This window comes from Fringilla coelebs (assembly GCF_963513975.1).
Source record: "Fringilla coelebs genome assembly, chromosome: 9".
Lineage (NCBI taxonomy): Eukaryota > Metazoa > Chordata > Aves > Passeriformes > Fringillidae > Fringilla > Fringilla coelebs.
This window is the reverse complement of record NC_140067.1, coordinates 6,720,840-6,739,767: the sequence shown is the minus strand read 5'-3', so window position 1 is coordinate 6,739,767 and position 18,928 is coordinate 6,720,840. Positions and strand designations below refer to the sequence as shown.

General features: G+C 37.1%; 1 protein-coding gene across 1 annotated transcript in view; it reads right to left on the bottom strand.

The window, feature by feature from the left end:
* AGBL4 (AGBL carboxypeptidase 4) overlaps positions 1 to 18,928 on the bottom strand; it is a gene marked incomplete at both ends in the record, with an annotated part of 878,788 nt that overhangs the window by 827,045 nt on the left and 32,815 nt on the right. Inside the window, 2 exons of the mRNA XM_084210960.1 lie at positions 4,884 to 4,937; positions 5,089 to 5,213. Coding sequence (XP_084067086.1) covers positions 4,884 to 4,937; positions 5,089 to 5,213 — 179 coding nt within the window. The remainder of the gene's footprint in view (positions 1 to 4,883; positions 4,938 to 5,088; positions 5,214 to 18,928) is intronic.

Here is an 18,928-nt window from a genome sequence, read left to right as displayed (position 1 = left end):
TTGAAAATTTCAGATCTGTACTCTTTCATAAAAACATGCCCTTTTACACATGCATTTTCCAAAGCTAGGTAAATTCAATATAGCCTTTAATGCACAGTCAAGAAAATATCTGTCTTCTCAAATGAGAAGCTGGAAAGAGTATAAGATGTTATAAAGCATCTTGATACCAGTAACTTAAATCCCCAAATGACAGCAGAGCAAAGCATGTCTGCTTAAGAAGAAGAAAGTAAAAAGGTAGCCTGTGTCCAAGTTTAGCCTGCTTTTGATGTCATATTCACTCCATTTTACTTTGGATACAGTTTCTGCAGGAATTAACTGCACAGAATGAGTTCTTAGGTCAGAAAAAAAGGTTGAGTACCTCAAATTATGCCTGTTTTTCTTTTTTTCCTCCCTGCTTCTCCAAAATGTGTCAGCTGGTATAAAGAGAGACATTATCTCTCCCTATACACGTATCACTCCTATCTTTAAACAATCCCAGCTGTAGCATCATAAGAAGCAGTTGTCTGCTAAGGATCATTGAGTTGCTTTAGGACAGTGAAAAGAGGCCTAAACATATTATAAAATCCACTGGCAATAACAAATATTTACTGAATATCTAATCAATTAAAGACTACAGACATCTTAAAGCCTTTTATATTTTACAAAACAGTACAGGACAAAAAACCATAAAATTCTACAATGACAGTTCCATGCATTTATAATAATGTCCAGCTAGGATAATCTCTGTCTTTCTTACCTGGGCATCCTGTTTAAAATTCTGAAGAACAGGCTATCTTTTTCCTCCTCCATACTTACACATAAAAAACCCAAAAAAAAATTCATGAGTCAAAATTCTAGCTTCAGTCCAACAGCAGCTGAAGTAACAGAGAAAATGCCTTTGAAGTAAATAACATTTGGTTCTTTGATTTTAACCTCAATCTGGATTGATCAAGTCCTAGCTGCTAAATATCCATTCTTCTCCTCTATCCTTCATGGCATAATTTGTCAGTACCTTTGTGATGAAGAACTCCAAATGTGTTTATCAACACTTACAGAACAAAATTTGGCACTATTAGGAAACCCCTTCTGTTGGAAATTCTTTTTTTAATCTCAGTGAAAATACCATTTCTCAACATGATTCATCAGACAGCAGAGCTCCTCAGGGTACACACACACAGAATTTGTCATGAGGCCTAGATGTGCATTAGTTAGTGGTATAATATGGCTACTGTGTGTTGAGTCAAAAATCCTCAAATATTTTTAATCCTTTCATTGCTTTCTTGTATTTAACTCTTATCTCTTCTCAAATTGCTCAAAAGAAAATTTTCTAGGACAAAGATCATCTTTTTCCAGTGTGGTTACAGTATCTGGAACAGTGAGTGTCAAGCACTTGAGAAGAATTTCTGGCCATGGCCCTCAAAAACAATAATCATTCTTTTCACCTGTAAAATCCTCCAATATTAGTATACCAGCATATTTTTTATAATTTATCACACGTACACACATTTCTTTTTTTTTTTCAAAAAGCTCAAATGAATCACTGTTGCTAGTAATAGCATTAAAGCCATTCTAGCTCAGAGGTAATCTTGCACCTGAAGCACTGTGTATTTAAAATACTTGAAATGCAATTGGGAGATGAAATTTGTTCATCCAATTTCCGACTACGCACAGAAGAAATTTAGCAAAATCGTAGATGGTGTTTGAAGGGCTGTGGCTGAAGTGAATAGGAAGCAACCCCTGCCCAGTAAAGAGCATTATCAGGAATGGAGAGCAGCCTGTGACACGTATATAATTAGAGAAATTGGAGGCTTTGCCCATGAGACCATGTGTTCCACAGCAAATCCTATTTCCTTCCCTCTCCCTTTCATGGATATGTGTAAATCATAAGAGTCTATGTGTTTTCCTTATATATAATATACCAGATTCTTTTTTTATTTTCCAAAATTGGTGTTAATTGAATTCACCGAACAGGCAACAAAAAAGAATCCTAGCTCACATCTTTTCAGACCGAGTACCAATTCAGAAACCATGTAAGGAGACCAAAAGACCACATTTCACATCTTGCAGGTATCTTACATGATGGCTCATTTCCTCCCATAAATATAAGGCATTAGCTTTTTTTTAAAAAGATTTTTTCCTTGTTAAAAAAAGTACAAATAAAACTGACAGCAAAAAATGTCTGATGTAGAAGCCCAAATCATAAGGAGGAAGAATTAATTTACCAACTTCCAAATTAAAAAAAATTGTGCTGGTTCTACTTCAACGTCAGGAAGTGAACATCAAATAAATGAAGTTTATAATAAAAGTCTAAAAATAATTCTGGAAGTATTAGGGTGTCACTGGCATGGCACAGAGCTTAGCTCTATTACCTATGAAGCACAACAGTAACCTCAGACATACGTAACAGGAGCAAGGAAGCAATCACTCTAAAAAAGACTTCTGTATGATAGGGAAAAACAAATTAGGCCTGAGTTTCCATAGTGATACAGCAACAAAAGGCTGCTGCAATTTCCAGCTGTCTACAGTGAGGCAGTAACAGAGCAAAGGGACTCAAGCCCCTTCTCTGTAAATTGGGATTAGCATACTCAGAATTATCCATTAAAATTTAGTTCCGCACTATAAAGAAAATATTGAAGGAACTGGAAGAGGAAGAATAATAATAAAAACAAGAAGTTCTGAAAGAAGCAAAATTACTAAATGCTATGGATTTGGATTTCATGGTTGGGTTCTCTGGTATCTTAAAGATGCAAATTCCAATGAGTACTTTCTCCTATTCATCTCCTCTGTGGATTCTCTGATGTTTAATAAGAAATGATCTCATACTATAGCCTGTCTGCCAGTGGGAACACTAATGGGTCTCTTGCCCATCTGGCAGCCTGTTTTCCCAAAACTTACAGGAATTCCTGTCCAGTGATGCTGAAACTGGCCAAGAGTTAAGAAGCTATTGAAGGAGAAAAGAGAGGAGAGGGATCAGCAGCCATACAAACACCTAGGCTAGCAAGTAGACAGTGTGATCATATAAGCTTTACTTCCTTGGAAAACTGGGCTAATTATCAAAGGACTGAAAGGTTCACTTATGATGAAAGTCCAAAGGCCCCAAAGCAGAAAAATACTTAAAAGGAAAAGTGGTCTATTGGATATAGGGCTGAAAGAACCAAACATGATAGCTAGGTTGACACACAAATGATGAGGAATGTTATAATTCACAGAAATATAAATGTTAGTCAGGGATGATGAGGATTTATTTGTACCAAGAGGAGTTATTACTAAGAAGAATTGCAACTGGGAATTGTGGGATTAAATAAAGGAAAGCTTTAGGCTAAAAATCAAGCAACACTGAAAGTGAGAGGAGTCTATAAAACAGTTTTGAGACATAGGAAAGGGAAGCTCCATGACTTAAGAAAATTAAAACCAGAAGAAAGCAAAGAACCTGCCTGTTTTCTTATAGAATAACGCATGGATGGTAAGATTAGCTGAAATGTCTAATTGGTCTTTCTTTTCATTTATCATTAGATGAATAACACAAAATTCTGCACTAATAGGTAATATAAATAACAAAAGTAGCTACTCTTTGTGAGTCCTTATCCAAAATGCTGAAACCAGACCTAATATATAAAAATGTATTGATGTGCCTTCTTCACATGTTACTTATATGATATATCAAAAATAAATACAATATTATCCAGGTAATGATTTATAGAGAGCTATTACAATACCTACTTTTATACATAATGTGATCAAAGGTCCTCTGCATTTGTATTAGTGCAACATTTTGAAGCAATACTGAATAGTTTGGGCTTTCTTGTTACTGTTTTCTAGTAAAACATAAAATAATCAAAATGCAGAAAACAAATTGCACAGTATGTTTGATGTAGCAACTTCCATCTTTCATTTAATATAGCTGAGCTGCAATGACTAATGCTGCCCATGGCCTGTAGTACAAAGACCTAAAAAAAGGTTCCAGACTAGATTACGTCCAGGCAGGTCTCATTTTAACGGAAATTGGAGAGATGAGAAAAAGATTATAGGAGGACACATTATAAAAACAGACCTCACAAGTCAAACTTAATAGTGGAACCATTCTCTTTCATGTAGACAACCATGAAAACAAATATCCTGTAAGCACTAGATATATATTGTATCTTTCTACCCGATCTCTTTGCCTCCTTGAGACAGATTCCCATTCATCTCATGACTATATAATTTGATCATAGTTGAGTAAGGCACAGCAGGGGAAAGGGTCTGTCTGATAAAGTATCAGGCTCCAGGACGATAGATAAACAATTTCATGATTTCCAGTTGTAACAGGAATGATACAGTGCTGGATATTAAGATATTAGTCTCGTAGGAATACAACTATCAAGCTTCTGCAGTTTTTTTCTCTTACTAAATATGCTCTATTTCCATTAAGTAAAAATGACAGACTGAATCTGATAAACTAAACAAGAACAAAATTCAAGGCGCATGTGAAAAGTGAAATGAATTTTTTTTTATTATTATTTTTCAATGTGAAAGTTAGTATATAACTTTTATAAGTGATAAAATAGAGCAAGGATGTTTCTTTCTCAAGGGGCATCTTTATTGCAAAAAACATTATTTAAAAGTAAGTGAAACAGTTGCCTATCAATTTGCTTCACATTTAAACCTCCTCTTTCACAAGGGACACGTTGGCAAGCAACTCCTCTGCTACAAGTCACTGGGGAAATGCCTGTTTGCACAGCTACCCCATTGTTCTACAGGTATTAAATGAAGGCTTGAGTGATAATATTTGAACAGCTAAGATGGACTTCTTTTTCATATATTAACACGCATATTTGGTTAGAATGCAAAAGCACAAATGCGTGGCAGCCATTATTAATACCAGTTCTGTTAGTTGGCAAAAATTATATTGCCTTTGCAATTACCTCCTGTCTTGGACAGCCGAAAAGCATGGTCACACCAACTCCTGCTGATACCTGCTTTTGTTTGTAAAAAAGTCAAAGAACAGAGATACATTTTAAAGGAATTTTCAGTTGTAAACCGGGGGCGTCATCTTTTTTGTTAAAGTAAACATATTCTGGAGTAAGCAATTTTTGAAGGTATCATACTATCTAGTTTATCATCACTTACCTGTGATTCCTTCACGTTTTCCACAGTGAAGTTGAACCAGACTCGGAAGCGTGGGTTGCAGGTGTCTGGCCGAATGAAGAGGTCGTACTCAAACTCTGCCACGTGGTCCACCCGGCCAAGGTTCCCTACCAAGAACAGATGAAACAGGATGAGTTTTAATGAATGGCTGATCAACTCTACAGGAACAACACTGAGAAAAGTTTTTAAAACTTCTACCTCCATTGGTTAAAATATACAAGTGAAATAGGCCTTACAACAGTTCAGAATTAGTTTTTAAAGGTAGTTCAGAGTTTTTGTTAAAGGCTTCACTGTAGTCATAAATTAAAATATGGGGCAGTGAGCTACATGCATATGAATAACCAAAAAGAAGAAAATACAGATTTTTATAATTCCATCAAATTGACCTTTTGTCTCCTCTTATCTGAATATTCCAATTATGTGTTCTAACATCCTTTTAATTGTTTCTCTTTTTTTCACTCTTCTAATGATGTTTCTGAACATCTTTTAGCCCCCACCTGTTAGGATTTCTTTCCTTCCAATTGTTGCTCATGTTCAAGTCCCTGTAACATTAAAGAGTCCCCAGATTTCTACCTGGCCCCTCTGGTTTTAAGCATCCCTCTCTCCCCACAGAGTCTCCAGCCTTCATCTCTTCTGTGATTCAAAAACCATCTCAATCCTTTTCCTTCACAATTTACAACCACTATCACTTCCTTCCAAAAACACAAATGAGATTTTGCTTCAGCTTGTTCCCAGTGAATTTCATGGAATAGTATTTTTAGATATAGTCAGAGCTACATTGTCCCCTATGGCATTATTCAGCAGGCAACTACACCGGCTATAGAAATGAAGTTCAGCACTGGAAAAACCCACTAAGTGCTTTTAAATTGCTAAAATGGCATTTTTCCTTTGAAGTGTGCCAAGATTTTTAGAGACAGGGTTTAGACTGTCCATTTCATTTATACACTACAAAAATAAGACTTTACATTTTCCTGAGCCAATCCAAAACCCATCTCATATTGTAAGACAGAGCCATGTTTTAGCTCACATGTTAAATTATATTTCTTTTTTAAAAGTAGCACTGAAAACCTGGGTTAATGGTTTCAGATATATTTCTGGGGTTAGATATATCTTCTTGGGTTGGAAATATACTGTTGGGTTCTAATGTGTATTTGTAAGGTTATTTGAGCTAAATTATTCCCTCTTCAGCAAGTCCCACTGCAGTCAATAGGACTGTTCTCTGGCAATACATTGTTCAATACCAGCATGAGCAGCAAAATTCAGCTGATCTGCTGCTCTGGGCTGGAAAAGAAGAGGGAAAAAGACATTTTTAATTCTGTTTATCAATACAGTTCCAGGATTTCTACCTTATCGTAAATTGTTTCTGGCTTTACTAATGGAACATGCTTAATCTTCTCTATTTTTAATGTTATCCTCTACTTTCCTATCCACATTCTTTTCAGAAGAAAATTCTCTCCACTGCTTCCCTCTGCAGAGACCTGCTCCATGCTCTCAATCTGTTCCTGAGGGCTCGCCTGAAGGAGACATTTGGCATTGGAAATATTTGAAAAAACAGCTCTATTGCAAAGCCAGAATGTCTCTGCCAAACACAAATAATGTCACCTGCTGTGGAGGGTGTCCGTGCCCAGTGCCAGCAGTGGGCTGTGCTGCCCCTGCCCCTGCCAGCCCATTCCTGACACTCCCAGATGGCTCCAGAAAGCCTCACCCAGGGCACAGCCCAGCCCCTCAGCCCAGGGGTGAAAATGTGTCCAGTGAAAGCCAAAATCCTGCACAGGCAGAGGGGTGAGGGAGTCTGAGGAGAACTGAGGAGGAGGAGGGAAGGGGATGCTCTGGGAGCCAGGACAGAGAGCCCTGTGTCCTGTGGGGAGAGGCTGGAGCAGGTGGGTGTCCCCTGGAGGAGCACTGACCCAAAAAGAACCCTGGATGGAGCAGGTTGGTGTCCCCTGGAGGAGCTGTGACCCAACAGGAACCCAGGATGGAGCAGGTTGGTGTGTCCTGGAGGAGCAGTGACCCAAAAAGAACCCAGGATAGAGCAGGTTGGTGTCTCTTGGAGAAGCAGTGACCCACAGAGGACCCAGGATGGAGCAGGTTGGTGTCTCTTGGAGAAGCAGTGACCCAAAAAGAACCCAGGATGGAGCAGGTTGGTGTCTCCTGGAGAAGAAATGACCCACAGAGGACCCAGGCTGGAGCAGGTGCTCCTGAGGGAAGGGAAAACACCCATGGTGGAGCAAGGGAGCAAGGAAGGATCAGCCCTCACCCCTTGCACAGCTCCTTGTGTGGGGAAGATGATCCTGGGAAAGGGGAAGGGCAGGAGAAGGTGTTGGTTTAGTTTCTCTCTGATTTTCACTGTGCAAAGCTATTTTAACTGGCAATACAAGAGTCTCCCCAGAGCAGAGTGTTCTGCCTGTGCAGCCCACTGGTGAGTGCTCTCCCTGTCCACACCTCCCCCCAGGAGCTTTTTCACCTCATTTTCATCTCTGTCCTGGTGAGGAGTGGGGGTGAGAGAGCACTGGGTGGGCAAAGCCAACCCACCACTAATTCTTAGCTGAAGTCCCTGACACATCTGAGTGCATGTTCTGCCACACGGGTCAGACCCATCCCTTATTGACAACTGAACTCAAATCCTAAACTGAGATTTCCTGCAAATTATTATCCAAAGTAAATAAGAATGGTAAAACCAAGCTATTGCATTCTAATACCTTTAATTAAGTTACTTCATTTTGTTTTTCATTAAATTTCATGCATAAATGACATAGCTGGGATAATATTATTCCTTGGATATTTCAGGATTTAAGTAGTCCAAGGTATTCATCGCAAAAGTTTAGATTCCAGTTGCATCACAAGTCACAGATCTAGATCTCTCTGGACAAAGTTTGGTGTGTAAATTCACTTCAGCCTGAGCTGTGCATGTGATCCTGGCAGATTCTCTAGGGTTAAGGCAGCAGGCTGCATGAACACAGATGGTGGGCTAGGTCCATCTTGTCAACTAATAAACTAATATACATGCCTTCCAGCAATCCCAGCAATTCCAGATACAGATTAAGTTATCTGCAGCACAGAGCAGAGGTGCAAATTCTGATGGAATTACTCCCAAAGAAGAACACACACAGAAGCAATTAAATTCATACTTAAAGTTCAAAGACCATTAAAAACTTGTACTGCAAGGCATAAGAAACTAAAAGTATATTAAGTGAATAATTAAAACAGAGCAAAATGAGATCTTGATTTTGACTTTTGCACATTTCAGTTTCTTTTTCAGCATCAAGCTAACCTGAACTGAATGGGGAACAGATGACCCACTCAGAACTGCTTTACAAGGTCCTCAGGGTCTCTAAACTAGCACTGGAGAATAGTACTGATGTCAGGGGAATCATGGATGGTGAAGAGCTGGTGTGCTGAAGCCACTGCCAGCCAGGCTGCTTTGGAAAACCCATCCCAAATCCAGCAGAGCCCTTAAAATGTAATCATCTGTGTGCTTGACTCCTCAGGAACCCCAACATGGTTTTCTCTCTTGATTTGAATACTCCCTTCCCTCCTAATTCACTGGGATTTTTTTATTTTGTGAGTTTATTGGTTTATTATTAGTTTTTGTCTCTTACTAGGCACACATCAGCTGCCATTGTCACCTGCAGCCCTCTGCAGTTTGGTGTCATTTGGACATTTCATTAGCCCACTATTTCTTCTCTGTCTTCCAGATGCTAAAGAGGCTGGACTGAGCACTAATGCCTCCGGTAACTAATTCAACAAGTTCCTCGCGCTCAATAGACTATTGTTTGTAATATCACAGCCTTTGCTCACAATCTGTCAGCCTAATTTCAGCCCACATAGCAATGTCATTAAACAAGATAGCAGTTTTGGTACAAAGAAGCCAAGAACTGTAGGAACAAAACACCTCCTCACTTTAAGAGATGCTTTGCAGAAAACCGATAATGCCACTGAAAAACATTTCTTGGTGTCCAAGCAAGGATTGAAACTTCCCAATGTTAATGTCATAAAAAAACTGTGCAGTTTTTTATCCTGCCTTCAGAGTGCTGTAATCATGGGAAATGCATTTATTCTAATGGATGAGAATTATATTCCAATACCACAGGTCCCGCAGTGACATGCATTAGAAACTATGGAACAGGAATTAAAACATTGATTACAGCATTCCATTTAGATATTAAGCCCTTTTAACATTTTAACACTGAAAATAAACAATTTTTTTTCTTAAGTGCAAACCACATCTAAACTGATTTTTTTAATACATTTTAATTCCTTTTTTTTTCCTTGCCTTTTTGCTAAATATATAGCAAGAGAGAAAGCAATTTTAAAAATGGGTAGACAGCAAGTTCCTCCTGTGTCCCAGGAATTTCTGTGCAATACCACAATGCATACACTGTGCTTTGCAGCACCTGCAGCCAACAGTTTCTGTGCTGAAATGGTGACAAATGTAAGAGAAAGCCAGATAGTACCAATTTTGTGAAATGAACCTACCAGCAGTTTTCAGTCATGATACAACTACTGTATGACCCCTCATGTGCACAGTTCTGATTCTGTGTACATTGCTAGTCTGGTCACCTGTGATATCAGTAAGAGAGTCTGTTCACAATCTCATTGGCTAAGTATCTTCTTCTAAAATCAGAGAAAAAGTCTCACACTACTGAAACATCAGCTTTGCTTCACTTCACTTTGAGTTTGTGCCCGTGTGAACTCACCACCACTCCATTCCATAAATACAGAAGTTGCATATATGAGAGTATACAGCATTCTTCAAAGCCTCATCACTCCATATCTTGTGATTAGCACTACATTTGGGGGTTAAGATTATAAAACACAAGATATTAATGTTATTTAAGGTACATGTATGATTAATGAACTGATTAATGAGACTGCAAAGGAAAAAAAAACCCAACAACATTATGAGCAATAAAATCTGAAGTGGTTGGCATTCTAAGACAATTCTTGTTTAACTTTTTTTTTAGTAATTTGGGTGAACATCTGTATGCAAATGACTGTCTGACTACATCTTAAAAGTAAAACAAGTAATTTATTTGGGTAGCCAGCACCTGGCTAAACATTTTTCCTTTTCTCTCCTATGCACTCTGAAATTAGTTGTGGGGTTTTTTTTCTATTATTTTTTTACTTTACAGAAATATTAGCACAGATCTTTTTAAACTGATGGGAAGATGTGAACAAACCAAATTCCCAAATGTCTATAAACTGACTTTCACTTAGCCTAGGGGTTTGTTTTTAAGACACACTCAATTTTCAGTCACAGTTCTGTTCAATACTCTTAGCATACTGAGAAAAGAGGAGACATACTTTCCTTTAATCATTTGAGCTGAAATTCTTAATTATACTTGCTTAAATTACTTCACAGAGTAATGTTTAGTGCAATGCTCTCAAAATGTGAATAGTGAAAGGGGTCAATAGCATGTTTCAAGTTTCTTTAAAAGTCAGAAAAAAGCCCAATGATACTATTTTATTAATCATGCAACACACACTTAGTCCTCATAAAATATTAATGTTATTGCTTCCTACATCAATAAAAAGTGTACTTTACACAAAGAAAGAAAACCTGCTGAAGAAAATGCTAGCTAAAGTTACTAAACATTCACACAATTATCATAAAAATGCTAGAAAAGAATATATAGATATGTTAAGCAATCCTAAAATCTTCTTAAACCGCACATTGTGCTTGCCTACAGAGAATTTTTAAGATGAAAAATAGACCTTGAGGGTCTTAGACAAGCCTGAGGCAATATAAAGAAAAAGGTCAAACACTCTGCTAAAAAGGACCGTTATCTTCAGAACAACAACTTATCAGCCAGCTTGCAGCCCTGCTTATTTACAGTTATTGGTCCCAGAGGAAGTGCACTTCAGCGCAGGGCGCGATTACTTTGTAATGAGTTTGCCAGAAATGGTAAAGGAAACTAATTTGTAACAATGTGCTGTTCCCGGCACATGAACTTTCTCAGACACTTTTTTTTTTTTTTTTTTTTGTCCGGCCATGAATAACTAACTTCAGCCTCCCTAATAAGCAGTGAAAACAGAAGTGCACTAAACCCGACTGAGTCGCCAGCATAAATGTGCTGAAATATCAGTGATTATCCCTCTCAGCTGTCCATTACAGTACTCATGATGACCACCAATTCCCCCGTGGTGGATATATAGAATGCAGGTTTCAGGGGGTGGATTTGCACATGAAAATTAACACCATTTGGAAGAAAATAGCCTGCACCTGTCACAGATTAGCAACAAAAGGTCAAATGCCTCCTTTTACACCTAGAGCACTTGCATATTGTATGTCTTGCTTATAGGAGCCTAATTCTAGTTTCTTAATTCAGAAAAGTGAGCACCATGGTGAACTGAGGAGAAAAAAAGAATTAAATCTTGGCTAAAAGCTATCAATAAATCTATTGATCAAGATACATATGAATGGAAGTAGCTGAGGCAATCTCTGTCTCTAAAAGAGGTAGTTTTTCAAAAGAGAATTACACAAAGTGCTCTTCTGTTTTTGTCAATATGCTGCCAGGTTTTGAAATGCTATTTTTCATCCACACAATAAAAATCTTGACAAGTAAGCAATAGAAAATCACTAATACACTTGCAGCTGCATTTCAATCTATACAAATTCTTTAAACAAAAACAACCAAGGAACAGATTGGAATATACATCATTTTCACCAGTTGAACTTGGAATCAAGTCCAAGATAGCCAAACAGTATTAATCTATATTTCATGCAATTTCATATTTCCCAAAATAAGGTAAAATGTTGAATATGGAATAACCTCTATGAAATTCATCCTTGCAGATCATAAAACACATTGAGATGATAATGCAAAGAAATGTTATTGATATGTTCTAAATGGAACAGGAACTACAGGGACTGAGATCTGTAAAAACTTCTCTCTAGTGAAAGATTAGATATCTTCTGAAAGGAGTGCATCTAGGAATATCAGATGTAAATTCCCACTTGCTTTATGGTCTTTGCCTGTGAAAAGAGTTCATAAAAAATAGTTTGGCAATAAGTCCTAAAGAACTTCTAAATAGTACTTGATTTCTAAATAGGAAAAAAAATCTAATGAAATAGGGATGGTATCTGAAAACCCATGACAGTTTTTGCATCGTGCATCCTCCTAGATTCGTGTCCAAAGCAAATGTCAGCTCAAGATACCTGAAACCACAAAGCATGATTTCAAAAAATAAGACAATACCATAAAAATCACATATACAACACCTGTAAATTATGGTTTAAATTATTAAAATTGCACATATCAAGCTCTGCAACACAAAATATTATCTTCACTACCACAGTTAAATCACTGCTCTGCAGAAAATCTCTGGGTACTCCTCACCAATATAGCATTCTTTTTAAAACATGATGTTTCAGTGAAAACCAAAGCAATACTTGTGACTCCACTTTTGGTCAAAATCCAGACTTCCTTTGAAAAATGGTCAAGAATATCAAATAGGCAAAGCATTTCAAAATTACATGGCACGAGAAGCTGGATGCTTTAGAATTGAAGTCTCTTTTCTATTTTCCCTCCTCAGTTAAATAAGATGAAATTGTTGTTTCCATAATGTTTGAAGTTTTTATCAATAGTGACATTCAAATAGCAGTAGATCAGTAGTTTTTGTGAAAAAGACTGTATGGGAACAATGGCTTAGGTCTTAGCAGCAGCTGGTAAAAGGCCAGGTCCATCCCTGCAAAGGGTAGATCAGGCTGTAGAGCTCACAGAGGCTGAGAAACTCTGATTGAGCTTTTATGGTAAGCAGACCATGTGATAAAATCTAATTGTGACTGAGAGCACATGAAAATTCTAGCTTTACACTTTCCTTGTTTATCTATGTAAACGGCATTAAAACAAAATGTATCAATTTGGTTGGGGGGGCATATAATTATGGATGTCTACTGGTTTATGTGTTTCTTTTGGTGTTGATCTTAATTCATAACAATGAGAGCCTGATCTGATTTTCCACACCTTTTCAGGATCACAATTCCACTCTCTCCAATACTTTTCCTCCCAAGTGACACAAGTAAGGTGCACTGGATCCATCTCCTGGGGACATTTGGCCCACAGACCCTGGGAACACATTACTGCTTCTCAGAGGTCCCCAACAAGTGCAAAGAACAAATCTTTGATTCCTTTGTATTCAGTTAAATTGCAGAAATATTAATGATGTGTGGCCTAGACTAAAACACCCACAGAACTTTTATAAATTAAAACTTTTATCTGAATTAGAGTAGGAGGCAGAATTGTCTTCCACACAGAAAATTAAGAGAATTAAAAACCTTTAAGAAAGAAGGATTGGTTGAAAAAGAAGAGAATCATAACCGATTATAAATCTATTTGTTGAATATAAAAGAAGGAGGGATGAGGTGGCCAATGCCATGATTTATTTTACTAAAATCAGTTACAGAAAGATTCTTATATTCTAGGAGTCCAGGAAGTGCTGCCAATGGATAGATTTAGAATAAGTTCTTCCTTTCAGAAAAAATATTTTTCTCGGTCACAGGTGTATGAATGATGTCTGGGCAAAAGGGAAGGAGGAATAGAGGGATTAAAATTTATTAAGTAGGCTTGAGGTTCCTCCTGCAATGAGGATACAGTTACAGAGACTTCACATTATAAATAACTGTAAAGTTCTAGCATGTGTTAATGTGAAAGGCCACCTACTGACATCACTTGCAACTTTCTTTTATAGTCCAGGAGAGTAAACAATGACATTTAGAAAGACAACACAAGCAGCTAGAACTGGAATATTTCCTGTCTTTTTATGTTCATTAAGTGGAGCAGTCTTATTAGTGATGCCAGTTTAGAGCACAGTCAAAAACAGCAACAAGCATTCCTGAATATTTAGTGATCATGACTGCTCAACAACCACTATGAGCAAAATAGCACAAAATACAAGTAACAGATATCCCAAAATACTACAAAGACCATTGTGTAAACAGCAGGCTCACATATGTATTAAGAAATTATACAATACAATCTTGCTGAAAGAATTCAATAGTTTTGATCAAATGAGATTGATATTTAATCACTTGCAGCCAAAGAGCCTTATTTCAAAATTGCCCTTTTCAATAAAAACAAATGCTTTCAGTTAAAGGACCTAAAAAACCTGGTGCTGCAAAGAATAAAATGTCAGTGTTCACCGAGTAGGGAAATTGTGAAGGATGAATGAAATGGAGTCAAGCTCTTGACTCCTTCTCCTACATCTATGAGAGTCTTATAAATTACAGAAATATCAGCAGAGCCCAAGACTGCAGGAAAAATGCTCCAAAAAGTCACAAAATCGTGTAAACACACAAACTAGCAGTGGTAAAGCAGCAACTTAGTGGGGAGTGTCAAGAGTGCTTAAAAATCCGAGGCCTGTGCCCTAAGATGGCCATCGCACACCCACTACACCAAATCCACCAAATCCCCAGAAAAACAGATTTCTCAGCTCCCTCTTTATCAACTCCCCAAAGGCCTCCAATGACAGATGGGCAGTTATTTAGCCACGGCAGTGAACCTTTGTTAAAGGAAAATCAGAATACAAAGAGGTTTTGCATTAGTGTCACGAAACTCAGCTTTCTTTAACAGAGCGTGCGCTGCCAAAACGAGTCTCTCATGGCTGTGCTTGTACCACATCTTTCAGAGCAGAGCTCTTAAAGGAAAAGCATTTGGGGAAATTTCTGTTTGGAAGTCACTTAGCATATAATGGGTGCTATCCTAAATAAATAATGAATGAGTTAATAAATAAATTATTACGACGTCTGCAGCCTTAACCATGGGAGCAACCACTAGCCAAGGCAGATGAGGGAGTAGGAACTGCAGGACCACAGTGGGATGTACCATCACTGGTGTGTCATAGACAGAAACATGTTCCAAACACTGACTTGTTAGAGCCTGATGCTCAGTGCACATCACTAAAATCTGTTGCTCTATATAGCCTTTGATGTAAAACATTCTCATATATACCCGCTGCCTAACAGCACAAGTGTGCAAAAAAAAAGGATTAAAAATGGTTAGAAAAATTTAAAGCTGCATATTTGTGATTCTTTAGTACATCACAGCAGTGCTACTTATGTAATGCTTCCTACTCAATATATTCATAATTTTGCAAAGACCCTGAGAATTCTTGTAATGCAAAAGACAAGGAAGTTCTTTCATCCTACAAGAGAGGATATTCCTGTTGATTTATTACTGTACAGTAATGCTATAATTCTGCATTTGGCCTAGTTTGGTACCTTATACACAGAATCACCATTTTTCCAGGGGAATCCTTCCAAAGTATAACTACACACTGACACTTGAATAAAAATTAATAGATGGAAACCTTAATCAGAGACCTGCAGTTATATCATATTCTCAAGGATCACTCAAAAGTCACCAGAGCTGTAAATAAAATCAGAAGTTTTTATTAAAGAGTATTGATGGAAAAATTCCAGGTATTGCCCTATAAAAGAATCTTGTTTTCCTGGATAAGAACCTTCTTTAAATAATAAAATACTGGATTTATAGCTCAAACTTTCTTTATCTTATAAAAAAAAAACCTTGGAGAAAGGTACTGTGAGGATAGCTTTTCCACACAAATACTGAATGTGAATAACATCTGTCCTATATACAGCTTTTGCAGAAGAAACATTCTTATTTTAGTTTATTATAAAACTGAATTTGATTCTCTATGCCATTATCAATCTAGTCACAAAAACAGTTTGGGGGCTAGAAATGTTATTCTCATTCAATACATTAATCCCATCATTTCATTGCCTAAAAGTGGTATCTTACCATATAATCTCCATGATAAAATTTACAGATAGACTTTCCTGCAGTCTCGGTACATTTCTAGCCATTTCATCAGATTAGACTGATACACAACTTTTCTGCTCATCTCCTCCTCCTCCTCTGTAGCTCCTACTCTGACATTCTTTTGTAGAACAAGGTGATTTCTCTACTTTTCTCTTTATTATACAGCATTTTGATCCTTGTGTAGGTAATGGAACTTGCTCCTGTATTTTCACCTATGCAATTTTCTGACTCCTGTGTCTTGCTATTTTCCCTTCCTCCAGACACCAGCCTGCTCTGGAAGCTCCCCTTGACTTTCAGATTTACCAATATTTATGAAATGCCAATACTGTTCATAACATAACTACATTATGTTGGTTTTGTTTTATAACGCTGCTAGAACTTATGCAGGCCTTTGTAACTGTACCTACACGAATGTAACAGAAAACTGCTTCCCCTCATTCATCTTTGTTTAGTTAAAGCTTAAATTAAACCTTAAAGAACTATCTAGTTGATGTTATTTTTTCAATCAGAAGTGATAATTTAAATATTGACATTTTAGATGGCACCAACATGTTTTTAATTTCTGCATGGTTACAATGTTTTTTTATATCTGAATGTCTGTCTTAATTTTGTTGGGGTTTTGGTGTTTTGTTGTTTTTTTGGGTTTTTTTTTATTTTGCTGAATCCAGAAGCGTTTCCTTTTATTTCAAAGTATTTCTATGTTTGTAGTAAATTAAACATTAATCTTTCTCTGCAAATGTCAAGTGATATTTAAATGTTTTTCTGGCAGATAAATGATTATTAATATTAATGCAATAAAATCACAGCTCTTTGTCCTTTCTTTGATATTTAAGAAAAAATTAAGAATGTCAAAACAGTTCTGCAAAAAGAGAATTCATTGGTCTACCATCCACTCTTCATTAGCCTGAGAGGTAAAAAATTACTGATCTTGTGAGACAATGTGTTTATAGAATCAGAAAGGGTTGAAAATGAATTACTCTATCAGTGGTAGAGTGTGTATCACTTCAATGTGAAAATGCCTTGTTAAAGTTCATTTTAATTTAAAGCCCCCTTTTGTCATTCAAAAAGCTTTAGCACAACGAAAGAATCTTTGTCACTTTCATAATTAGCCCCTCTCGCACTAAATGAGAATAAAATCTGATCAGAAGTCCATACAGGCAAGGTCATAAATCAAAGAGAAAAGCTCCACAACAGTCCTGTAAAATGTCCAAAGGCACACACAGCTTGGAATTAAAGCACTGCAGTCAGGATCCACTCCCAGAAACACAGCACAAAAAAAGCCCCAATAATATCTGTTTGACAGGCTAAATTTATCTCCATATTCTGTAGCCCTATAAACACATTTTGCTGTTTAGATACAAAAGCAATTTCAGCACCAAGGACAATCCAGGAAAGCAAACAGCTGTTAAAGTGCTACTATCACCGTTTGCCAAGCAAAGTCAAATTAATTTAACTTAATGCTCTCATTTGAAACTGTGACAGTAAAACAAAAAAAAATTTAAAACCCCACCATATATGATAATTGTCATAAAGTAGGAAAAAAGTTGTATGAACAGAAAAAACTCCTTAGGAAATCAAGTTTGATTTTATACATAACAGTGAGTCTGCAGCCCAGCTCAAATGTAAACTGGATTTTATTCAACTTATTTTCATTTTCAGATGAAAGTAAAAAGACATTTTGAAAGATGTAATAGAATTCTCAGCCTTGGAGAGTTATGGAGAGAGTGACAGCACATCACTCTCTCTACTCAGGGATCATAAGAACACCAACAGATATCCAAGCCATCAACATATTATTTTACTCCTCATGTTAACACAAAATGAGGATTTCATCAGAAAATGATGCCTAAAACATGGGGAGAGAGAAGGGCAAGGAGAGGGCAAGGTAGGAAGTTGAAGGGAAGACTGCTATAAAGTGGCAGCCTGCAATGAATATTTGTACTCTACAACAGATAGACCTTTTATAATTCCCTCTATTATGTTAACATTAAATGCTAATCTTAAATTTTAATCAGATGAGAGTACTTTTAAAGTAGCTACATCCATGCAAACAGGAACTTTGATGAAAATTCACATTCACATCTATAAAGCACACATATATGTGAAGAGATTTGTATTTGTATAGCTCTACCTTCAAATACACTGCTATGTCCATTAAAATTGTGCAACTCTCCTTTATGAGATTTTGGGTTTTAACAATATTTTCTCTGCAGAACCAAGCTTTATCTGCATTTTTTTGCAGAACCAAGCTATTAATGTTCTGTCTCTAGCCATGCAAACACCAAACTACTTCCAAAGGAATGCCTTGTTTGGAAGGCGTGGTTGCTCGCACATCTGTCACACGTTCCTGAAATTCCATGTTACAATAATTATATAATGATCACAAGTAATTCAATTCCACATATTTGGAGACATGTGGAATTGGTCTGCCAAGCAACAGACTGAAGAGATCACTGTGACAAAAAGAGAGCACTGCTTTTCTCCATCCTCCTCCAATCTCACACTTCAGTTTGCTAACATTGAGCTTCTCACGTTGGCTCGGGTAGTGAGCGCCTTGGCTTCCTCCTGGACACAGCCCCCCTGTTCTTTAGGCACAAAAGAAATGTAATTTCCCTTGTCTCTCAGACATACAGGTATCTCAAAAGTGTAATTTGCAAACTCCCATACAAGCAAAGCAAGCCTGGGAACTGTGACGAGGGCGTGCAGGTGATTAGAGAAAGAAAATGGATTTAAGATGGATGGGATGAGAATCTGAGTCAGACATATTATTGAAATTGAACTGCCTAGATCTTTTTCTTATAAGTGAGTATTCCAAAAAGCCAATAAAGCTTTTAAACAAAAAAGCAGGCTTTTTTGCTATATAATAACCTAGATTAATTGGCTTTTAAATACCGAAAACTCAAAATGACAAAGTATGAAGGAACAAAAATCAAAACAGAACTCCCTTGCCCACTGTACTATTACTTTTCACCTTTATCTGAATCTCAAAAAATGTGGAGAAAACTATGATTTTAAAGCCAATCACATCACTTTTTCTGCTT